The following is a 25,817-nucleotide window of genomic DNA, read 5'->3' on the forward strand; positions in this document are numbered from 1 at the left end:
AGGGCCGGTGCAGACTCGATGAACTGAATGGCCTCCTTCTGCATTCTAGCGATTTTACAATTCTCTGACTTGCGGCCTCCCCTCCTCCTTCATCTTCCCAATTGCGGCCTCTACCGCTCCCCTCTCATCAATCCCTGCTCATGCAAAATCTCTTGCTCCCCAGTTCTCCTTTTCACCATTTCCCTCTCCTGAACCAGTGTTCCTGCTCTAGGACTGTAAAAGTGCAATCCCGATGATGCAGAAGTATCGAGCTGGAGTTTTTATAATCCAGGGGTTTTTTTTTATAATTACTGTCAAAGCTGCTCCTCCTGTTTCTCACCATTCATCTTCAGAACCCAATTTTTAAAAACATGCATTGTAACACCCCCAGCTCAGCTTCAGAGCAGATTTAATTCTTGAACAGGAACCCAGGTTCAGGGGAAGAGAGCGGCAAGTGGGAGAGTTGGAGAGGGAGGTTCGGCAAGAGCAAGGATTGGCAAGAGGGTAGGTCAGGGAGTGTGACAGGCTTCAAGTCAGAGGTTCAGGGGAGGAAGGGTCTGCAGCAGCCAGGAGGGTGAGGGAGCTGAATGTGGTGCGAGCCTAAGGTGCGGGAAGCGGGATCAGCAGTCAGCGGATGAAACCACAAGCAGAAAGTTACCATATTACTTTTACTTTTTGAAAGTTATTTTATTTTCAAAGTTATTTAATTTACCAATGTAAGTATTTAGCAATGTAAAATAATTCAACTGACAAGGTATAATGCTGTAATGCCATGTTTTCTGAAGAGGAGGATCCTACAGAATCTTTTATGTTGGTTTTAATGGAAAATTGTGTTTCACTTAAAAGTTGTGATTTTCAGAGACAAAATCTCAACTTTAATAAGTGAGGGCTTGCTGGCAGACCTGTTGCCAGTTCAGCAGCATGTTACAGGAGAGGGGAGAGGAAGGCAAAATCGGATGACACTAAACATGAAGGGGAACCTGATGATTTCTACTGGTTATTTAATAAATTGATGAAGCTGACTTGCAAATACCTGGTTCACAGCAGCCATGATGGTGGTGCTCTGTCTGGCAATACTTGTCCCTCAGTAGAGTTTTCTGAATTCTTGACCTATTTTCTTCCATATCAGTTTCGCTACGACTATTATTCTAGACACAAAAAATGAATAAATATCACAAACTACAAATTTACTGCACAGATTTGATTTGACATATAAAATTTCTTACTTCAAGAAAATAAAGTTTAGGTGGAACAAAGGGTCAGATTACCAAGTATATAAAAACAACCTCAGAGTTGCAATAAGTCACACACCAGAGGTCCCAGCTTTGAATTTAATCTGGGACAACAGTTGGAGAATTACATTACATCAGCAGCAAGTGAGCCATCCATACCCACGGGGAAATTGCACGTGTTGGAAATGGGTCGCATCCGCATGTGGAAATGGGTCGTGTGCAGGTGTCGGAAAGAGCACGTTTGCGTGTGTGGAAAGTTCACGCATGTGGAAAGTACACATGCGTAGAAAGTACATGCGCTTGCAGTGGAAAGTGCGCACCTGCATGGGAAGTGCACGCATGTGTTGTGTGTGAGGAAAGTAGGCACATTGCTATGTTCTTCTGATGCCTTGCCTTGGCTTTTCTCATTCCCACATGCCCCTTCACACAACCCAAACATACCCACCACCATCACCCCTCCCCCACAAGAGTTTCAAGCCCTGTCCACACCCCAGTTGTATGACTGGTCAGGTCACAGCCAGGTTGAAGTGGAGCACCTCCCAATGCAATAGCTCATTCGTCCCAGAGTACTGATGCCTGTGCCCCTCCTTCCCGTATCATTTTTTAAAGCCACACATTTCTTTTTTAAATCTACAATCTGTGTCAATTGGCACGTGACTCTGGTAGGAACCCTGAGACGAATACCTGATATTCTGCATTTTAGTTTGAGCCCAAATTCCCTTAGGTATAACCAGGAATGATGTTCTGGCAAGTCGATGGATCCCATATGGATCACGACAAATGGATTCTCCCGCGCTCATTTCAAGTTCCTCTCCACTCACAGGGAAATAAAAGTCCTTTACCTGAGCACTGGGCAAGCAACACAACATTTGGAACTGCTGGCCGTGGCTATCCCCCTGACTCCTACGGTCTCTTATCACAACCAGATTCTTCTTCACTCCCCACACTTTGAATAGCAATCTTCACCATAGTGCCATGGCTAGTCAGCTCATCCACCTCACATTCTTTCTCATTCCCACAGGTAGCAAGCATCTTGTACCTGTTGGACAAAGTCAGGGGCGGAAGCTCCTCCATCACCACATGCTGATTTCCCCATACCTGCCTGACTCAGTCACACCCTCCTGTCCCTGACCAATGGCTAACTCCAAGGTTCTGCTCAACCTCAGGGATGTGACTGCCTCCTGAAACAGGAAGGGTCCAGGTAACTTTCCGCTTCCCTGATGCCATGCAATGCCCGGATCTCAGGCTCCAGCTCAGCAACGCTGAGCCAAATTTGCCTAAACTGCAAGCACCTTTTGGAGGTATGGTCATCAGGGATTGTCGGCACACCACATGTCTACCCAACCAGATTTTCCAAAGTGAAACATAACATCTTGTGATTTCAACAGATAAGCACTTGGCTCCTGATCAGGTAACTTCAAGTTGGGATTCTCATGACTGTTAAATCATTTAAGCTGTTTTGTGCAAGTTCCCACTCTAGCGTCCGGATAATAAGTCAGCTAACTCCCTCCCCCACTCAGTGGCAATTCTAATTGATGATACAAATCCACAATCTCAGATTAAGCTTCGTTGTAGCTGGCAGGCAATGCCAAGTGCGAAAGGCTGGAATGGGAGGACATCATCTCAAGTACTGCACCTTGGAATCAGAAGATAATCAGCTATTTTGAAATCTCAGGATTCAGAGTAGGTTCTGATAACTAGTTTAAACATGCCAAGAACATCAATGACTCGTGCTTTTATCCTAACAGAATATCTTACTTTGGATTGGGGAAAAGGACTTCAGGAAAGGTTTATTACAGAGAGCAATCTCGGCTATTTTACCACGTCCCCAGTGTCACACAATATCCATAAGATATCTCACTGCGCAGTGATCAAGAGAAATATTTTTAACATTGGGTAACGCACGTTTATCTGGAGGTGTGAAATGTTCCTTTGCCAAAGTAGCTTGGGGACAAACAAGCTCTCAGGTCACTCTCTTTTCAAACTGACACGCAATTTATCAAATTCAGTCCCGGGTCAGCCTGGAACCTGTTTCGCAGAATGATTAAGCGTCATTAAGTTTGATAAATATTACTGCAATTACACTGGCAGCAAATAGTAAATTACATTTCACACTTCTGAAAATCTGAAAAGTTATTCCAAAGAAAAATTCCATCACAATTAATAAGAACGCCTTTAGAGGAACAACATTACATTTGAATTAATCCTTTCCCCTTTATGGAATCCACTGTAGCTGCTGCTGTTAAAATCTATGCAACAAAAGCCAGATAGAATCGCAACTACAAGTGACATGCAAATTCATAAGGGGAAGAATTCCTTTGGATCCTGCATTATAAATATGCTTTTAATGTAGAAAGAACAAAGTTTTCACAGTCCCAAAGGACCATAAGCTGCTGACCCCTTTTGAGAGAGAGAGAGCTGGCTGGTGATGGTTTAACCTGAGGGTCACCACACCTCAGGCGAGCGGCATGGTTGAGAAGGCGGGACCTTCATGAATAACCTCAGCCGGTACGGGGATTGAACTCGTGCTGTTGGCATCGTTCCACATCACAAACCAGCCTGTCCAGCCCACGGAGCTAATCAACCCCAATTAGCAAACAAAGAGAGTTTACATAAATGTTTGCAACTGGGAGCCCATAACTTCAATAGTGAAGACTGAACTGCCTCATAGCATTGGACTTCTAAAATCAGAACCCATACCCAGATAAAGGTTTTGTTGTTTCCATGACCTTTCCTTCAGTCTTCTGCCTTATTCTCCTCCCATATGTTCCTGTCTTTCTTTGTCATACATTATTCTTTGACAGAATTGTGTGCAACTTGTGTCCCAGCTATTGCTAATGCTACTTGGCACTGACTGGTTCACCCTGTAATTTTCTGGAATAAAGGAAAAACTCAGCAGGTCTGGCAGCATCTGTGGAGCGAGAAACAGATTTAATGTTTCAGTGGTCAGCGCTGCTGCCTCACAGCACCAGGCGCCAGGGTTCAATTCTGGCCTTGGGTGACTGTCTGTGGAGAGTTTGCACGTTCTCCCCGTGTCCGAGTGTGTTTCCTCCGGGTGCTCTGATTTCCTCTCACAGTCCAAAAAATGTGCAGGTTCGGTGAATTGGCCATGCTGTTACTGCCCAAAGGGTGGGCGAGGTTATGGGAATAGGAGCAGGGGACTGGGCCTGGGAAGGGTGCTCTATTGGACCAAGGGCCGGTGCAGACTCGATGGGCCGAGTGGCCTCCTTCTGCACTGTAGGGATTCTAAGTCCAACCTGACCCTATATTCAGAAATGAAGAGAAGTAAGGAATGTGATGGGTTAGATGGGCGAGAGGGATTAAATACCAAAGATGTCGTGGAACAAAAGACAAAGGGAGAGGCAATGGCTGTAGTCAAGAACATAGCACAGGTCCAGTGTGGTTGTTAATAGCAGAATTAATAGCAACTCAATCTGAAAGCAAAAATAAGATACAGACTGGCACTTGACAAAAGAAAAACAAAATGGGAGTAGAGTCGGGGTCTGAAGTTGTGAAGTCCAAAAGGCTGAAAAGTGTCGAGTCGGAAGATGAGGTGCTGATCCTCCAGTTTGTGTTGGGTTTCACTGGAACAGTGTAGCAGACCGACGACAGAAATGTGAGCATGAGAATGGGGTGGTGACCTTTTACTACACCTGACTCTCCCGCCTTGCATCAACAGCACAAAACCGATCACATTCCAAACTCTTTAATTCTTAAGAGTAATCACGCTGGACTCGAAACATCAATGGCTTTTCTCTCTCTACAGAATGCTGCCAGACCAGAGATATTCCTGATCTTTGTTTTTATTTCAGATCCCCCACATCTGCAGTATTTTGCTTTTATATTACCGTTATTTTCTTTGTTTCGTCAGAAAGAACCACAATCACACTAAGTGTCACCCAAGGGGCAAAACAACCCGGATGGTGAACTTGCTGCCCAGAGAGTCAAAAGCACAAACCATCATAATCTATGCCTCACAGATCGTGGTCTTCTTTTTAACTCTTCAAGAATGAATTTACTGTAATGCAGAACAGTTGTGAAAAGATCATTTGGATTACATATCATTTACAGCATAGGAAAAAATGCCATTCAACTACGCGCCTGCCAGTGTTCATGCTTCATGCAAGCCATTCCTAAAAAGTTCATTCCCTTTTCCTGATACCTGTCTCAGATACTGACATTCGAGGTTTACCAGATCAGTCAACAATCCCAAATACAATAAATTTCAATGGGAAAAGATTTGATTTACCAGATTTCGCTTGCGCAATGCAGCGTTTGTTCTATCCATTGCCGCACAATGAATTTATTTTAAAGTCCCACACGTGACCTGTAAAATAAAAAGCCCAGGAGTGTTTTGCCATATACTAAAATTTAATTAACCGTTTAACTTTTTTTTTAAAGATTCGTCATTTTGCTCAAAATTCAAAAATACATACATTCTCACTCTACGGGAGGCACAGTGGTTAGCACTGCTGTCTCACAGCTCAGGGACCTGGGTTCAATTCCCAACTCGGGTGACTGTCATGTGTGGAGTTTGCACTTTCTCCCCGTGGCTGCATGGGTTTCCAGGTGCTCCGATTTCCATACACAGTCAAAGATGTGCAGGTTAGGTGGATTGGCCATGCTAAATTGCCCCTTAGCGTCCAAGAGGTTAGGTTAGGTGTGGTTACTGGGTTAAGGGGATAGGATGGGGGCTTGACCATAGATAGGGTATGCTTTCAAAGGGTTGGTGCAGACTCGATGGGCCAAATGGCCTACTTTTGCCCTACAGTGACTCTATGATTCTACAAAAGACAAATTACATTTTGGGAATTGTCATAAATGCTTCAATCATGGAAAATGTTTCATCTTCAAGGACCAAGAATTTCTTCACCTCCCCAAAAGACACTGTCCCTTAAAGGGTTAATGCAAGGACTCTGGTTGCTGCTTTTCCAGGTAAAGATAGCAGTTTGAAAGAAAAGGTAATTAAGCAGTTTTAAATAAGCTGAGAACCACCTGATCCCGGTGGACTGTTTACAAAAGGGTCACATGGGGGTTTACAGCTCTGAAAAAAAAACATGGCTGGAAAACCATGTTTAAAAGCTAGTAAGGCCGGTTTTGCTTTGGGGGAACAAGAAGGATTAGTTCCTTAGAGAAAGAAGGCTCCCGAGGCTCCAGACTCAGTCGAATGGAAAATAGTGAATGGGAGTTGCTCCATGTTCTGAAATTGACTGACTGCAAACGTTCTGCAAAGTCCACCTGAAAAGTAGTACAAGCGTCATCGATTGTTTTGCAGGCTGGTGCTGACAGGCTAATTCTATAACTTGGACACCATTCCGAGAACTCCATCATCTATCCTTTTCCCTGCTCCATTAACTTTTAGCAGAATTCCTCTCATTATTGTGGCGTGTGTGTATGTCCAAGTGTTAGGGTATTTAGAAAGAGTAATTATTATACTTTCATCTTTCATACTGTATGTTCATAAAGTTTAGGGTTAGGGATTGATACATAATCTGAATCTTTCTCCAAACAATAAAAATAGGAGAGAATATTCCTATTTCTGCAGAAACTATACTTTACCGGAGATGTTGCTTGAAGAAATAGATTGTACGCATGTCTAGTTTCATAATAAAATAATAATTTTGTTGTTTATGGAGTGGTCATTCTATGATTCATAAGTGATGTACTTGTTTGGTCATATAGTTAGCTGGAGAAATCATTTAAATATTTGTTGTGACTCGGGAATAGTGGAACTAGAGATAGACGGTGCATTCCTCCCATCCCGGTCATAACAACTGCAGGTTGAAAGGTTTTAAGAAGGGCAATGAAGACTGTGGTTTGAATTAGTGATCCAATAACAGAATCCGGAGAGCATGGTTTTGGAATGAGATTTAGGCAGCTCGTCACTGACTGCAAACAAAACAGACATTTTGCCATCTTTCATTCCAGAAAGTGTTGTCTCTCAGAGACAGCACTGTCACCACGACAGCACTATCACCACAGAATCTGGAGTCTTTCCTGAAATTCTTCCCCCAGTTTAAAAAAAAAGTCAATTTTTCCAACTGCTGTTCCGATATTGTGGCATTGTGTGGATGCTGCAGTTCCCCAAAAAATGACAGTCCATGTGCACTCTGAACAATTATTGTTGTGTGTGGCCCGTTCATTTTAATATGCGGCACCTTGAAACATTTTTACACAGCGACACTGAGTATCTTAAAGGGGCAGTACCTTCCACAGTGCTCTGCAAGTATTCAGGCATGCAGCTTAAAGGGAACACTGCTGGCAGACACTGGGCACGAAAGGAATATCGCCAATTAAAGCACTTTTAGATGCTTCAAAATCAGAACAAAGCCCCATATCCAGGGATTTCTTCATGGCTCTCCCAATTAATTACTGGAACTTGTACAAAATAGCTGAATACACCATGTGAAAGGGGCTTCCACTGATCTAATGCCAATATTACAAGGGCTGATCAGTGAAACCATCAAGGAAATTGGGGTATACATAATCGGAATCTTTCTCTAAACAATAAAAATAGGTGAGGATATTCCTATTTCTGCAGTAACTATACTTTACCGGATGTGTTGCTTGAAGAAACAGATTGTACGCATTTTGGTGCGAACTGCCTTCGGAGCATGATCGCCGCAGGCGGACAGCACCCTTGACAGGATCTACCACTGCTTTACTGAGTAGAGGAGGCAGAACCCCTCAACAGCCTCACAGTGCAAAGAAGTGGTCAAATGTCCAACTAAAAGGTACACTGCCCCATCTCAGATAAAAACCTGTTGCGGCAAAACCTTTTCTCGGCGAAAAAAATTACTTAATTGCTGCCCTCATTGAACACGACAGTTGCGCACTAACACGTTGAGGTTTGCTGATCAGTGGTTTGAAATTCGCCTTCTGGCCTTTCCCTCCTGGTCAACAAACCCATCGAGGAGTTTAATAGGCAGTTAATCGGAAGCAAGTGGGTTCCCGACTCCCCGTAACCCCAAAACCCTCGCTTTGAAAATTTCAGCACATCCCAGAGGCACTGGAACACCAATAAGCCAGACAGCAGTGTTGGCACGCACTCTTCCTGTTCTGGCCCCAACGCCGCCTGCCACTTGAACATCCTGGCCTATATTTCAGCTCAATAACTTGTGAAAAACTACATCAAATCAGGGAAATTGGTGAGGGGTGTGTGGCTCATAATATAGAGTTTGGCCCATAATCTAGAGATCTACCATATTCTTCACATGAAAGCACAATTCGCTAATGAAATAAATGTATTAAGTGTTAGGATATACAGCAACCTGGCAAATACACATGTCTGATTTATCTCAGAGCCCAATGTAGAGATGACCCCAGTTCCAGATCAACAGCGGGTTTATTTATATTACTTTAAAATATGTGAGAGCTCTCAGGAGTTTTTTAAAATTTATACCTGCATGGCGTCAGCCAGAACTCAGGTCTTTTCTCCAGAAGCTTCTCTGCTTCGTCGCTTTGCCCACTAGCTTAAACAATCAAGTACAGTTTCATAAATTTTTAGAGGATCGACTAAAATGATCAAACACAGATCAATCAAACCATTGAGACTATAATAACAAAATGAATTATTCTAATAGTTTACCAAAGCAGGTGGATTAGTTGCCGTTGAGAATTTACTCTTCACTGCGAATCCAACAGTATTTCTTGTGCACCTGCGGACCTAAGGGGAAGGAAAAACTGTTGTGAATTAAACCTTATTGAACTATTGACACTTTCAGCTGTAACGTTTCACTGCCTACACTTCCATACAGGGCTCGATATGGCTTATATGGCGTACATTTCCATACACTGCTTATATGGGGAGAAAAGTGGCAGAATTATATTCTACGTTTGCTTCTCCCTTGACCAGGCTTCTTTCGAGCAGAGAAATATCTTCAACGGTAGTACACAGATATTGTAGGAGAGTGGAATTTAACAACTTTAAGGCTGAAATGAGTAGAATTGAAGAACCTGATGTGCATGCACCAGCCAACACGAAGGTGAGAAGCCTATTTGATAAGAACGCAAATGCTAATCCCCCTCTTATGTGGGTCATATACTTCTGAGAGAACTTTGGTGGAATTTTTAAGGATAGCCTTCTATGTGGTGTGTCTCATTTGAGCATAAACCCTACTTCTTGGATGATATTCTGGTGGAGGAGTGAGAGGAAGGATTTTGAAAAAGGATTCAATCGCATTTCAGGTACATTAATGCACATTACTCGAGGGAAGTAAGCTCCGATTCAGAGTTCTTGTGACAACAATGCTTGGAGATTTTAAATTTTACATCTGACGAGCCAGAGGGCAAGTGAATTTATTTTTCAGATATAATTACAAGACAAGCAAAAAAAAAAAACAATAAAATAAGTTTGGAATAATCGGGCGACCCAAACTGAAAGGTCATTCTGCACACAGCTCTGAGCACCGAAGTTAACCTTTGGTAGGTCGGGACAGGTGATAAACAGCCTCAAATATTTTCAGTATAATAGCAGAATTGTAAACATTTTAGGGAAACAAAAAAAGACAACATGGTTCAAGAACCTGAAACGCTGACCCTCAGGTCTGTCAATGGGAATGCTTCACAACTTTCCAAATCAAAGTGACTGGCCCTCCGGAAGACTGGCTGCGAGGTAGAAAATAATTAGGAAACCCCCCCCCCCCCCGCCCCCCCCCTCCCCTGAGCTCCAGAGGAAAGCAACTCCAAGGGTTGAGAACTGACTGCAAGATTGAAAATATCCACTTGAGGGAGCCATTCACCGCAAAGGTTTACTTTTAAAACGACTGAACATTATCGACCAGCCCTTCGCACTATGGACTTCCTCCCTTTTCAATGAATAGCTTTCTGTCAACAGCTCGGAACCTAGCCAGGGCAAACTACAGAAATAAAAACCAAGTGAGAGCAAAGCGTTAAAACAATTAAAGCTTGTACTAACATCTGGGAGATTTTCATTGGCCTCACCAGCTGGAATACAAAAAGAGACACCAGAAATGAGAGTAGGGTGGACAATAATTGCACGCCCACAGCTGGAACGTAAACTCTAATATATTTCTCCAGAGGCCCATGAACTGTCACCCTGCACAACTATACATTCTGATTCAAACTACCTGTAGGGCTGGTTTAGCTCAGTGGGCTAGACAGCTGGTTTGTGATGCAGAACAAGGCCAGCAGCGCGGGTTCAATTCCCGTACCAGCTTACCCGAACAGGCGCTGGAATGTGGCGACGAGGGGCTTGTCGCATTAACTTCATACCTGTGATAATAAACGGTTATTATTATTAAACTATGCTCCTACTTCACTGGCAACTTTAGGACAATCCAAATGTTGAAGTAGATCCTGCAGAAATGAAAAATTTGCAATTTTCCCATGCTCAACATACTGGACTGAGCTCTCGAACACAGTGACTCTCTCCCACAGATCCTCTTCCTATGTCTCTCATAACAGTACTAAGCTTTTAAAACTTAATTCTAACACTAACACTATCTCTAACCTTTACTACACTTTGTATGCTTCACCCGATGTCTGTGTCTTTGTATTTGCATTGTGTATTTATCGTATATCCTATGTTTTTTCATGTGCGGAACAATCTGTCTGGACTGTACGCAGAACAATATTTTTCACTGTACCTCGATACACGTGACAATAAACCCAAATCCAAATAAATGTCAACATAAGCTCTCATGGCAAAAATTCCTGTTTTGTACCTTCAGAAATCAGCTGGTGAAAGGATCACTAGCAAGCCTTGAATCTTGCGGCTGCCAGCTGTGAGACACTGCCTAAAATAAAATGTGCATATGATGTATAAGATGCATGAAATGAAATGAAATGAAAATCGCTTATTGTCACGAGTAGGCTTCAATGAAGTTACTGTGAAAAGGCCCTAGTCGCCACATTCCGGCGCCTGTCCGGGGAGGCTAGTACGGGAATCGAACCGTGCTGCTGGCCTGCTTGGTCTGCTTTAAAAGCCAGCGATTTAGCCGAGTGAGCTAAACCAGCCCCTGAAGGTGAAGAGAAAAATGCACAATTTAATAAAACTCACCAGAAATCCCTATTCACCAGTAAAAGAATGGCAGCAGAGGATGGGTCACCAGCATTTAACAACACACAGGAATCAACAGGCTCAACGTTCTCTGCTCTCACTGGCTTACAAACTCCTAATTTAGAATTTGTATCAGAATTCGCTCAATTGCAGTTTACCTATTTGTCCAAACTTCGTGGTTTAAAAACCAGGCTGAACATGTCTTGCACGATGAATGTTTCTAAAAATTAGAATATTAGAAATTGCAACTGGGCAAAATAAAAGACAATTTAAAATGTGCAGTGATGTCCTGTAACATGATAGAAAGGCTCATGTCAGAAGTTCTAAGGCTTATAAACTCTCACGGATGCAGTCACTTAAGAGGTTCTAGTATTGGACTCAATCCAGAGGACACAAGTTCAGAACCTACCACAAACAAGTAATTTGTGGTCAGGCGTCAGAAGGGCCATGAAAGTTGTTGAACTGTTGTAAAAAATGGAACAGATTTGCTGAAGTAAGTTCACAGCAGGGAGCCTGATGGCTTTACCTGCTCCGGACTATATACAACTTCAGTCCCACACTCTGTGATTGACTCAATGTTCCCAGAACAGCCACAAAGAAAGGACAATAAAGACAGTGAAGAAAATTATTTTAGATGCTTCCGCCACTGTGTGCAGGCTGGGGGCGGCAGACCAGCAGGATAGAAGTGAGAATACTCTGAGCTGGAGGAGAGCAGCAGTGGTAGAGTTCAGGAGAGACAGCAGAATAGAACTGGCCCAGGAGAGGTACGAGCACTCCCCAGTGCAGTGGACGCAGACACATGATGACTCACACACTAGAAGATGCCCTCCTCCCGCTATCAAACAAGTGAAATTTTTATTTTATGTGGATGTCTAGTAATTTTCTCTCTCCTTAGCATATCCCAAATTAAAATTGGAAAGGTTGCCCTCTCGAGAATACGAGAATTCTTAGAAATTAAGACTTTGATCACGTAATTTCCTTTCTGGAAGCGAAGTTAAGAGTAAAAATCCCCCCCCCCCCCCCCCCCCCCCCCCCACTGTCGCTTCTCGGCCTTTTGGCTAAGATCAAGTGTAGTAAGATTAAAAATCCCAAGTGACAAAATCTTGAGGTGGGGAACATGCAGAAATACATCTTATGGAACAGAGTTTCAGTCCATTAGCTACAAAACAGCTGTTTATTCGTGATCTGCCAGGCTCCCATCCGAAACGCCACCCACCCCCACAACCTACTCTACCACCTTCTTCCACCACCTCCTCCCCCCCCCCCCCCCCCCCCCCTCCCCCCACACCCACAACCTCTCTTCCGCCCCCAGGAAAACATCAGGGGATCCTTTGCTGGAAGGAAGAAGCGGAACAGAAAACACCAGGGTTGCTCTTGCATACCACTTACTGATCAGTCCGCAAACATTGCAGGATAAAAGTCAGAGACCAGGTTGTCACCAACGCTATGAGAAGAAAGTACTTTAAAGAAATTTACCCTGAGGATTCTACTCAGGCAATTAAATATTAAAGCAACTGATGTTAAGCAAGAAAGAATAGGTATTTATAATCCCATCTTTCACAGCTTCAGGACGACCGACTTCAAATTATAACAGTGAGTACACTTCAAAATTATATGAACATACGAATTAGGAGAGGGCCATTCGGCCCCTCAAGCCTGCTCGACCATTCAATAAGATCATGGTCAATCTGATTGCAACCGCAGCTCAATATTCTACATGATGATGACAGGGTTATGTAGCTACAAGCACCCGCAGACAGCGATTTAATAATGACCAGACAACCTGTGTTTCAAAGTCATACTAATTGCACGATGAAAGCTGCTCAGGAGATGGGAAGAACTCCCGATAACTTCACTGACTACTGTCTTGGGAAGTTTTGTGCTCACCACGAGGGTGGATTGAAGCCTCTGATACAATGCCTCATCCAGAAGTGCTTCCGCAACCTTCGACTGTACAGCATTCCCTCAGACGATACTGAAGCGGCAACCTGGATTATCAGCTTATATCCGATCTGAAATTGGACCCAAGATCTTCTAACAGAGAGCGGAGAATATTACCGGTGAACTGAGACTGATACCCAATGGCATAGAGTTAACTAGCAATGTCCTTTATATTGCATAATAAAGGAAGGTCTGGTCATTGACACAAAATTAATTAGCAAGTTAATTCCAATTTTAAAAAGAGTATAATGAGTTAAGAATTTAATAAATAAAAATGTGAAAAGCTATATGTAAGAACACTTTACCTCTTTACTACATAGTAAAAGTAAAATAAAGTCACCATAGTCCCAGATGACCATTGGCTGCATTCCCCTTTGAGGGGGAGGGGCTGACTGGTGGTGATTAACCAGAGGGTCACCACACCTCAGGCGAGGGGCAAGAGTGAGAAGGCGAAGCCTTTATGAATAACCTCAGCTGGTACGGGAATTGAACCCGCGCTGTTGGCCTCGCTCTATATCACAAACCAGCTGTCCAGCCAATTGACTGGCTCCTATATATACGGTAACTAGCTCCCTGAAATGAAGAATAAACAAACCTATCTCTTGTGGAACCCTTCATTCGCCCCTCTTCGGGCAAACTTCACCTTCTCTAAATGCAGGAACTCCATTAGATCTCCCAGCCACGTCGAGGCACATGGTGCTGACCGCCACCCCAACAGGACCTGCCTACGAGTAATAAGCGAGGCAAAGGCTGAAACATCTGCCCCCGCTCCCACCTGCAACCCGGCAGGTCTGACACCCCGAATATGGCTCCGTCCACATGCAAGATCGCTGACATAGTGCTGAAGAGCGACCTCCAAAATTTCCCCAACTTCAGGCAGCATCAGAATAATAATATTCTTTTATTGTCACAAGTAGGCTTGCATTAACAGGGCAAATAAGTTACTGTGGAAATCCCCCAGTCGCCACACTCCGGTCCCTGTTCCGGTACACAGGGGGAAAATTCAGAATATCCAAATGACCTAACAGCACGTATTTTGGGACTTGTGGGAGGAAAACGGAGCACCCGGAGGAAACCCAGACGGACACAGGGAGATCGTGCAGACTCCGCACAGACAGTGACCCAAGCTGGGAATCGAACCTGGAACCCTGGAGCTGTGAGGCAAAAGTGCTAACCACTGTGCAACCATGCTGTCCACTTTTTAAAAATATATATACATGTTTAGCTGGGCCCCTCCCACACCGTTCACAAATACCTTCCAACCCCCTTAAACAACGGGGTCATCCTCGACTTTGTCAAGTGTTCCCTGTGTACCACCTTTAGCTGTATCAACCCAGCCTCGCACTAGATTGAGGCATTCACCCTCTGCAGCATCTCACACCACAATCCCAGCTCGAGCACCATCCTCAACCCCTCCTATTTGGCCTTGACCCCCTCTAGGGACACCGTTTCTTCTTTCAAAACCCTCTTATAAATCGGCGAGACGACTCCACCCTCCAATCCTGTCAATGACAACACCTCATCCAGCAACGAGGAGGAAGGTGTTGCCGGAAAAGCCGAAAACCCAAACGTTGCGTCCAACTCCTCCAAACCTGCGAACCATCTTTCCAGAAACAAGTCCTTCATCTCCATCACCCCTATTTCCTCCCATTCCCGAAATTTTGCATCCATCTCATCAGCTCAAACCCATGGTTCACTCGGATCAGCGTCAACCTCGATCCCGCCCCTCACCTAAAATGTTGCTGAAATTGTCTCCATATTTTCAGCGTGGCAACCACCACAGTACTCCCTGAACACTCCCTGGGGTAACCGTCCGCAACCCCGACCCCCTACAAGAACCTGCCTCCATCCTCACCCATAAAGCCTCCATTTCCCTACTCCAACCCCGCACCTTCGCTGCATTTGCTGCACAGGAATAGGACAAGAGGTTTGGAAGGCATGACTGCTGCCCTCTCTGAGGTACTATCTTCCTAATCCTAGCCACCGTACCCACTCAGAAAAATGGTGAAACCAAGCTATAAAGAACAGCTTCGGCAAAAAGACCGACAAGACACTGAAATAAAAATTAAAACCGCAGCAAAATATTCATCTTTACCGCCTGCACCCTACCAGTCAATGACAGGGAATACTATCCCACCTCAGTAGATCCACCTTAATCCTAGTCCCGGAGGACGGAGAATAGCCAATGTTGTTCCTTTGTTGAAGAAGGGTAGCAAAGATAATCCAGGGAACTACAGGCCAGTGAGCTTTACGTCAGTGGTAGGGAAATTACTGGGAGAACTCTTCGAGACAGGATCGACTCCCATTTGGAAGCAAGCAAGAACCAGCACGGTTTTGTGAAGGGGAGGTCGTGTCTCACTAACTTGATAGAGTTTTTCGAAGAGGTCACAAAGATGATTGATGCAGGTAGGGCAGTGGATGTTGTCTGTATGGACTTCAGTAAGGCTTTTGACCCTCATGGCAGACTGGTACAAAAGGTGAAGTCACACGGGATTAGAGGTGAGCTGGCAAGATGGATACAGAACTCGCTAGGTCACAGAAGGCAGAGAGTAGCAATGGAAGGATGCTTTTCTGATTGGAGGGCTGTGACTAGCGGTGTTCCGCAGGGATCAGTGCTTGGACCATTGCTGATCGTAGTATATATAAATGATTTGGAGGAAAATGTAACTGGTCTGATTAGTAAGTTTGCGGACGACACAAAGGTTGGTGGAATTGCAAATAGCGATGAGGACTGTCAGAGGATTTAGATCATTTGGAGACTTGGGCCGAGAGATGGCAGATGGAGTTTAATCCGGACAAATGTGAGGTAATGTATTTTGGAAGGTCTAATGCAGGTAGGGAATATACAGTGAATGGTAGAACCCTCAAGAGTATTGACAGTCAGAGAGATCCAGGTGTACAAGTCCACAGGTCACTGAAAGGGGCAACAAATGTGGAGAAGGTAGTCAAGAAGGCATACGGCATGCTTGCCTTCATTGGCCGGGGCATCGAGTATAAAAATTGGCAAGTCATGTTGCAGCTGTATAGAACCTTAGTTCGGCCACACTTGGAGTACAGTGTTCAATTCTGGTTGCCACGCTACCAGAAGGATATGGAGGCTTTAGAGAGGGTGCAGAAGAGATTTATCAGGATGTTGCCTGGTATGGAGAGCATTAGCTATGAGGAGAGGTTGAATAAACTTGGTTTCTTCTCACTGGAACGAAGGAGGTTGAGAGGCGACCTGATAGAGGTCTACAAAACTATGAGGGGTATAGACAGAGTGGATAGTCAGAGGCTTTTTCCCAGGTTAGAGGGGTCAATTACTAGGGGGCATAGGTTTAAGGTGCGAGGGGCAAGGTTTAGAGGAGATGTACAAGGTAAGCTTTTTTACACAGAGGGTAGTGGGTGCCTGGAATTCGCTGCCAGAGGTGGAAACAGGGATGATAGTGACGTTTAAGGGGCATCTTGACAAATACATGAATAGAATGGGAATAGAGGGATACGGACCCCGGAAGTGTAAAAGATTTTAGTTTAGACGGGCAGCATGGTCGGCGCAGGCTTGGAGGGCCGAAGGGCCTGTTACTGTGCTGTAATTTTCTTTGTTCAACCTGCCAGACTCGCAAAGTTCAACTTACGAAGCCGGGCCCAATCCCGGGCCACCTGCACTCCCAAATACCTGAAGTGGGTTATTGCCACCCGAAATGGCAACCCCCATACTCCCAACTCCTGCCCGAAATGGCAACCCCCATACTCCGACTCCCGCCTGAGATGGCAACCCCCATACTCCGACTCCCGCCCGAGATGGCAACCCCATACTCCGACTCCCGCCCGAAATGGCAATCCCCATACTCCGACTCCCGGCCCTGGAGAAGACACCAAAAACCACTCACTTTTACCCAAGGTGAGCTTGTAACCTGAAAATGCTCCAAATCTCTGAAATTATCCCATTATATCCCCCACAGAAGAGCTCGGGTCCGAAATATACAACAGGCCATCAGCATACAGGAACACCTCATGCTCCAGCTAATCCAGAGTTACCAGTGCGGAATTTCAATTTATCACTGGCATCATTCCCATGGATTTGCCATTCTACCGGCGGGAATAGTTGCTGATTTCAACATAAGCAGAATTTTGTGTCATCAGGATTTGACTCTTTGCAATTACACTGTAAATTTCTATAATAAGGTACTTTTATTATTACATCTCATCTCACATGGAACTAATTCAGAAATTACTCCTCCCAGAAAACTTTAGTCCTATAAACACGGATTCAAAATACTCCACACCTCTGCTTATTTCCACATATTTTCTATCATCTCACTACCTTTTCTCTTCGGTGCTCCATATTTGTAAAATGTCATATGGGATCTTCTGAACATTTTGTCTGAGATTCTCTCTGCACAGTGCTCCTTTTCACTCTCTTAACCACTTTCCTTATTTTAACATGTTCCCTCTTTTCTTTAGCCGCCACTTTCCAGAAACTGCCTTCTCTTGTGAGAATGCAGAATAAATAATCCCCATTAAAAACGTTTTTAAAATATCCCTTTATTGATCTACAATCTTGTGAGCCAATTTCTCAGTCCGCCTTACCCTAACCATCTCACTTCTTTTGGCAATTTGCTCCATTCCAATCTACTTGCTTTTGTAACAACCTTTCCCCTATTCCAAACTCATTCTGGTCACCGCGCCCAAGGTGCTCACCCACATTTACTGCATCTACTCGATATACTTGGTTATTTATAACTAAATCTAGCAATACCCTCTTCATATGGCATGTGAACCTACTGCTTGGCACAATTTAAGAATTCCATCCCACTTTAACCCCTCCCGGTCCTAGTCAACAGACAGATAATTAAAATCACCTGGAACAGTAATTGTTATTCCTACTCATCCCCCTAAATTGCTTCACAGCTCCAGGATCCCAGGTTCGATTCCGGCTTGGGTCACTGTCTGTGCGGAGTCTGCATATCCTCCCCGTGTGTGAGCGGGTTTCCTCCGGGTGCTCCGGTTTCCTCCCACAGTCCAAAGATGTGCAGGTTAGGTGGATTGGCCATGATAACTTGCCCTTAGTGTCCAAAATTGCCCTTAGTGTTGGGTGGAGTTTCTGGGTTATGGGGATAGGGTGGAGGTGTTGACCTCGGGTAGGGCGCTCTTTCCAAGAGCCGATGCAGACTCGATGGGCCGAGTGGCCTCCTTCTGCACTGTAAATTCTATGATATATGTTTCTGGAACATACCTCTTCATTCACCTGAGGCAGGAGTAGTGCTTTGAAAGCTAGTGATAATCTATGATGTGATAAAGACACCCTCATCCATTTCTTTCCGGTCACCATCAGGGGAACTGCAGTACAATCCCACTAATGTAGCAACCACTTAAATCTCACACTATCCAATCCTCTCTACATTAGTCCTCTACTGTCATTCTTCATCTTACCTTACCTATTCTGTCCTTCCTAAAATTATAATGCAGTGTTTATTTTCCACTCATGCCCAACTTGGAGTCAGGTTTCGTTTAGCGATATTGAACCTTTTAAAGCTTCCTGTGACATAATTACTTCTAATTGTACCAGATTATCTGCCACACTGAGCTTCGCAATAAATCAACTTTATCATTGTTATCTCGTAGCTCCTCTCCAGTAGAGTTTTGCCCAAGCTGATTTCACGCTGCAATCGCGGTGCCTGTGCAAAGGCGTGAAGAGGCAGAAAGTGAAAAATCAAGAAAGACATTTTCAGAATGTTAAGTTTTAAGAATCTCCAACAATGATTTACTATCTGTAAATCCAGCATCCCTCAAATAAGCCGGGTAAAATGCACTAATTTATTAAATTACTCCCTTTCTGTGTCGGAATGGTTGATTTATTTATGCTCCTGCAATTTCAAAGAGAAAAGGGCTGGCATTTGCTTAGCGATTTTCACGGTCACTGGATATCTTAATGATGTACGTGTGAAGTGTAGTCATTGTAATGCTACATTTGCAGCTTAACTGCACGCTGAAAATTACTTTAGAATGTATATTTCAGATTAATATCCTGACAATTTAACATATAGCCCACAGACTCAAGTTATACTGTCAGCTGAACCTGTAGTCAAAGTAAGACCAGTGACAAAGGAGCCCAGTGCACAACCTTCATTGCTGAGTGGCAACTCCATAACAACAATATCTTGTTTTCATATAATGCCTTGTGCCATTAATATAAAGAAATGTCGCAGCGCGGTGGCGCAGTGGGTTAGCCCTGCTCCCTCACAGCGCCGAGGTCCCAGGTTCGATCCTGGCTCTGGGTCACTGTTCGTATGGAGTTTGCACATTCTCCCCGTGTCTGCGTGGGTTTTGCCCCCACAACCCAAAAGATGTGCAGGCTAGGTGGATTGGCCATGCTAAATTGCCCCTTAATTGGAAAAAATGAATTGGGTACTCCAAATTTATTTTAAATATATATAAAGAAATGTCTCAAGGCAATTTTTTAAAATTAAAGTACTTGGCTTCAATTTTCTCCCATTATTTTCAGCCCAGAAGTGGCAGTCATTGTTCAGCTGTATAAAATGCAAGTCAGTCATGAGGAAGGCTCCAGTTGAATGTTGGGGGGACTCTTAATTCGAACGATAATTTGGCCAGCTGCCAAATGGGTCAGTCCAATGGGGGCTGTACTGTCCTCCGTGGACGTGGCAGGATATCCCCTGAAGATTCCTCTTGCAGGAACACAAGGGACCCCAAGCCTCTGCACTAAGAAAATGACGGTCATCCAGGTTCGGCAAATCAGACCACTGGACCAGCATAAAGCTCAGGGAGTGAAATAATGACGTTAAAAGGCTAGACGGGAGGGTAATCACTTAACACTGAAGTACATCTCTACCTTTAGCTGTAGCGTGACGCAGCTGTAGAGACTCAACAAAGTCACATATACAGCTGCAGAATAAACAGAGCTTAATTCAGTCCTTAAGATCGGGATTCCACTGAATAAGCAAACTTATTCTCTGTATCTGCAGCAGGAAAACAGGTGGAATGCTGATGGAGTTTTTGCGCTTTTCTCCACTATTATAATTTATTGTCCGCGTTTGTTACTTGAACTGCGACGACAATGCAAACTGCCCGCCAAATGTTTCAGTATTATTCAATCATGTTCCAGTTGCCCATTAATATTGACAAGAACACAAGAGATGCAAATAAAGACGGCAGAGAACACTGGTGACACTGGCTTTTGTGAAGTGCCGCACCCAAGAAAAAAAAGTAAGCTCTGGTTGCATTTTACTGGGGGGGGGGGGGGGGGGGGGGGGGGGGGTACAAAACCTGGTTACCTTATTCATAAAACTGCAAACAAAGAGAGGGAGGCAAAGCAGGCCAATTTAAGAGGGGAAAGAAAAGAATACCCGGCATTTAATTTTATTCACCTCATGATTGGACTGTTCAGATTTATTTTTTCCACGGTTAAACAATCAGCTGATCATTATTGACACCAACTCTGATCCAGGAGGCCTATGCCTCAGACATGAAAACAACTTCATTTTCTTCACAATCTTTCCGCAGACTCCCAGGATTTATCAACACATGGTTGCAAATTGTGGTGTTTTTTTAAAATTAAAAACTCGACTCAATACTGCAACATAGTAGCTCAAAACGCTCCAGTTGCAGGACGTGAACTAGAAGGTGATCGTTTAAGTACCAGAAATATAAAAGACTTCTCACCACAGTTAAAAAATATGGCATGAAACATGAAAGTTAATCAATTTGGCCATTTAATCTGTATTTCTGAGAATGTCTTTGCCGTTATGCTACCAAGAAGATGAAAAAACTTAGCTCAAAGCACTAACTTCCGAAAAGTGGCATTTGCCGAAAAACTAGATGTCTGCAGATGACAGTTCCCACCGCCTGCACTGTTGCACCATAATTCCCAAGCGTGCTTAAGTAAATGGCATCAGAAACAACCATGTCTTCTTTTGGTGCCAGGATCACAATGCCAGGAAAGGGGAAAAATTCCATTTTTAAATTCCGTTGGACCAAAAGCTGTGATGATTGGTCTCCGAAGCGCCAATCTAACCACCATCCTCCATAAACGTGCCAACTTGGGAAATTCTAATTTTAAAAATGATCACTGTCAATAGGTAGGTGGGGTGCACAAAATTCACTGGCAAAGCTTCGGCAAAAAAATGAGGCACATTTCAATGCACTCCGAAAAATAATTATATCGCCAGAAATGTCCAGCCTACAGCAAACTGTCCGAGCACGGCATTTATTTTGGTCAGTGAAACTCAGAATAATGCACAATGGGAAGTTTAAGGACTCTGTGGCTGTGTTGCCAAAGTAATGGCGGGTTTAATGGCACTCGCCATTATTTTTTAAATAAATTTAGAGTACCCAATTTTTTTTTCCCAATTAAGGGGAAATTTAGTGTGGCCAATCCACCCACCCTGCACATTTTTAGGTTGTGGGGTGAGACCCACGCAAACACGGGGAGAATGTGCAAACTCCACACGGACAGTGAACCAGGGCCAAGATCGAATCCGGATCTTTAGCGGCGTGAGGTAGCAATGCTAACCACTACAATGCACTCGCCATTATAAATGTACAAATCATCCAGCAACTTGCAGCGAGGTAAATAGCCCAAGATTGGTTAGTTATCACAATTTGTGCGGCAATTCTCCATTAATCTCATGAAAAGGGTGCTTGCCTTCACCCTCCCTAGAAGTTCAAAGAAACTGTGGTATTTTCACATTAAATGCTTATTATGGCTGGTACACACTTGCACGAGTACCTTTTTAATGAGATTCAGCAGCCACGGTTTAGTTCGGAATGCTCTCGCCTCTTGAGTCACAAAGTTATAGGGTTCAACTATCTGAGATTGTCAGAGGTGCCATTTTACAGATCAGAACTCTGTCCTCTTACGTGTGATCCCATGGCATTATTTCAAAAGTGAGCAAGGTCCTGGGTCCTGGCCATTATGTTGCCTCAACCAACGTAACGAAAAACAGATTATCAAGTAATTATTGCATTGCTGTTTGTGGGAGCTTTCTGTGCATAAATTGACTGCTGATTATACCACGAGCACGGTCTCGTTACGCCCAACTTGGTCATGCAATGAGGCCGTTTATATCGCGCAAGTAGTCTCTCATAAGATTTGCGATGCTCGGATCGCCTCGTAAAATCTAACGAGATCGCACGAGACGTCGCTGGGCGAGATCCAGATCTACACAGGCTCATTTAAATATGTCTCCAGGAACTAACTGCCGCGTGTGAGAGACTTCACCAGGGGGCAGGTTAGCACTGGTGCACACAAACGTGGATCAGGCGTAACAGCACCTGGGGTGGGTCATCTAGGCCATCGGAGATGCCCGGATGGTAAGGCTCGGGGCGGTGTGGTACCCTGGCACTCCACTGGGCACTATGGCAATGCCAGCCTGGCACCTGTCAGGTTGTTTATGCCAGGGATCAGGCCCGAGGGTACCCTGCCCTTAAGAAATGGGGGGGCTCGAGGACCCCGCAACAGGTAAGTTGGGGCAGTGAGGGGTCTGGAGGCCGCAGTGGAGAATCCAATGGGCAGAGGTTGAAAGAGCGGGCTGAAATGAGGTAAGTGAGGCCTGTATGGGGCATTCCTGTCCGAGGCAAAAATAACATAGTGGGGTCGTCCCCGGCACTATACGCGGCCAAAATTGAACTGTTTTTGCGCATCAAATCCTGCTCTTTACTACAAACAATGGCTGCACTTAAAAGTGCTTCAATGGCTGTAAGTCAATCAGGCATTAAATGATCATTAAATGCTAGTCTTTCTTTTTTACCTTTTAATTTTTATATTTCTGCAATGTCAATCAACCACCCAGGCCCAGAAAGGGAACAATTTAATAAATTTGCATTTATTACCCGAGCCTATACTTTTAATGGATGCTGGAAGCAGAGTATCGTCCTTACAGATAGTAAATTGTTGTTCAAGATTCTTGAATTTATCTTTTCTTTGTCGGTTTGTTTCTTCCTTTAACTTTTAACCCAACCTCCGTTTCCCTTTCTTTACGTCTGTGCCCGATTTGAATCTCCATTGTCTTGCTTCTTTGTCAATTGTTAAATAAGAGGCAGGTACAATTTTGTCTTTTGAAAAGTATTTGGACAGCTATATGGGAAAGATGGGTATAGAGGGATATGGGCCAAATGCGGGTAATTGGCACGAGGTTAGTGGTAAAAACTGGGCGGCATGGACAAGTTGGGTCGAAGGGCCTGTTTTCATGCTGTAAACCTCGATGACTTGGTCTCATCATTCAATGAGGTCCCAGATACCTGTTGCACTCAATCGAGATGAGGGGTGAGGGAAAGTATCTGACATGGCGAATTCCAGGCGATACCCCATTCTAGAAAATTGTGGCCCAGTATATACGGTTGGGCTGCACAAAGTCTTTTTCCCCCAATCGAAAACCCAACTTTTACTACGCACTTCAACAAGACAGAACACTTTGCTACTGCAGCAAATTCTGAAAAACATCACTACTTTACTGCATCGCCCACCCTTACCAGCCTCGTACCAGTCTCCCCGAACAGGCCGCCGGAATGTGGCGACTAGGGGCTTTTCACAGTAACTTCATTTGAAGCCTACTTGTGACAATAAGCGATTTTCATTTCATTTTTAAAATCAGTATTAGCAAATCACTCCAAGCAGCACTTCTTCAGTGTGGGTTCATGTAAGTATTCATATGCAGAACAGGTCTCAATTTCTATAAACATGGATCCATGCCAAACCAGAACAATTGCTAATGCCAATTATTAAAATATAGCAATTTAAAAATGAATCAAACAGGCCTGCATGAAGACAAAGCTTTAAAAAATGCTGCTGATTTAAAATTCATTTAATTTATTAAATTATAAAATGTAATAATGGAGTATATATCACACAGCTTATAATTTTAGTGAATGTACCTGCAAGTGTGGCCATGCTAAATTGCCCCTTAGTGTCCAAAGATCTGTAGGTTAGGTAGGGTTGTGGGGAAAGGGCGGGGGAGTGAGCGTAGGTAGGTTACTTGTTCAGAGGGTCATTGCAGACACGATGGGCCGAATGGCCTCCTTCTGCACTGTAGAAATTCTGTGATTCTATGATTCTAACCCATATGCCCCAATAAAATACTAAAGCTTCATACCACACAATAAGAATACAAGATGGCTACCCATATATCGACTGCTGTTCAGACAGGGTAAAAGTGCAAACCTCCACAGGATAGCAAGTTATAGAAGTTTGGTATTTGCAAAATGAAAAATCTGAAAGATGTAAACCTATGACCTATGGGAGCTGGTCAAACAGAGGGCAAGTAATTAAGTTCTGAAAGCAGATGTGATAAGAATTTGTAATCAGGTACATGACTGTCAGATCTTTGTGTGAAATCAGGTGAGTGCATCTGCTACCAAAACCCATCAGCTCTTCTAAACAAACATTCTGCCACGGTCAAAGCAATACCCACCTTCCCAACCTTTCCCCTTGCCTGAGGTGTGGTGATCCTCAGTTTAAAACCACCACCAGTCAGCTCTCCCCCTCAATAGGGGAAAGCAGCCTCTGGTCAGCAGGGACTGTGGCAACTTTACCTTGCCTTATTTACAGCCACACAAGCCACAGCACTGCACAAATTTCAAAAGCCTTCTGATTGACATATAAACTTAGCGCTGTGAGTCTGACATGTCCAGGCACCTTGGTAAAATGGAAGATCTGTAATCACGGAGCTCCCTCACAAAATTAAAGTAAGAGTCAGATCTGGCAACGTATAATTTTGCCAGCACAATGCCAAGCCTCTCACCTCTGAGTAAGAAGATCATAATTAGACTTAAGCTCCTCTTCAGTAGTTGAGCCTGTAACTTTGGCTGGCAGTAGAGTGCGGCACCACGGGAAAGCTGCCTTATCACAGGCAGCCTCTTTCCCTCAAGAAGTTAAACTAAGACCCCATTTATGCACTCAAGTTGTCAATCCGAAAGCACTTTTGAAGCTACTCTCATGGTGTCTTGGCCAATATTTATTCCTCAACCAACGTCACCGAAATGAAACAACTGGTCATTTAACTCACTACTGTTTGTGGGGCTTTGCTCTGTGCAAAATGTGCACCCTGCTTCCTGCGTTACAGCAGTGACTACGTCACTAAAGTACTATAGTGGCTGTGGAACTATGTGATGCCCTGAAAGTGCACTATATGAATCAAAGTTCTTCTTTCGTTGATCTGGGTTGATATTACTTGTTCAAATTCCAAGCGAGTCGGATGGTGACTCAGCCAGACAGGCCAGTATAAAACAAAAATTCCCCCTCCTTACGTGCAGAGCCAGTGTCAGGTAATTGGTTCCCAAATAGAAGCCACTGACTAATTCATTTGAGAGTTTTTTTACAGCACAGATAGCCCTATTTTGCAAAAATGTTAAGACATCTTTGCCAACCTGCACCTATTGATGAAATGTTGCAATGTAAAAAAAAAATTGTTATCACTCTGTCATTCACTCTCCCCTTACCTTCCTCTGATTTTCTTTCTGCATGTCTCTCAATGGCTGCCATTTTATTAAGGCTAAAGCATTTCTTCTTGTTCATTTGGTGGACAAACTCCTGACCTGACCAGGAGCTAAGTCCTCACCCTTCTGAAGATTTAACTTAGGAAGTTCTCATTTGTAAAAGAGTTTCACGTGACTGGTCTTTTAAGTATGTATCAACAAGCACAAGATAACTT

General features: G+C 44.0%; 1 protein-coding gene across 3 annotated transcripts in view; it reads right to left on the reverse strand.

Moving 5' to 3' along the window:
• LOC119955146 (zinc finger protein 800-like) overlaps positions 1–25,817 on the reverse strand; it is a 123,318-nt gene that overhangs the window by 38,559 nt on the left and 58,942 nt on the right. For 2 of the 3 annotated variants that reach the window (XM_038781068.1, XM_038781069.1), the window contains exons 2-4: positions 8,800–8,877; positions 5,461–5,538; positions 1,013–1,127 (exon numbers count right to left, since the gene is read on the reverse strand). In XM_038781068.1, coding sequence (XP_038636996.1) covers positions 1,013–1,127; positions 5,461–5,499 — 154 coding nt within the window. In that variant the 5' untranslated portion in view covers positions 5,500–5,538; positions 8,800–8,877. The remainder of the gene's footprint in view (positions 1–1,012; positions 1,128–5,460; positions 5,539–8,799; positions 8,878–25,817) is intronic. The other variant, XM_038781070.1, reaches the window with a different exon arrangement.

The sequence above is a fragment of the Scyliorhinus canicula genome, chromosome 20 (genome assembly GCF_902713615.1).
Source record: "Scyliorhinus canicula chromosome 20, sScyCan1.1, whole genome shotgun sequence".
NCBI lineage: Eukaryota > Metazoa > Chordata > Chondrichthyes > Carcharhiniformes > Scyliorhinidae > Scyliorhinus > Scyliorhinus canicula.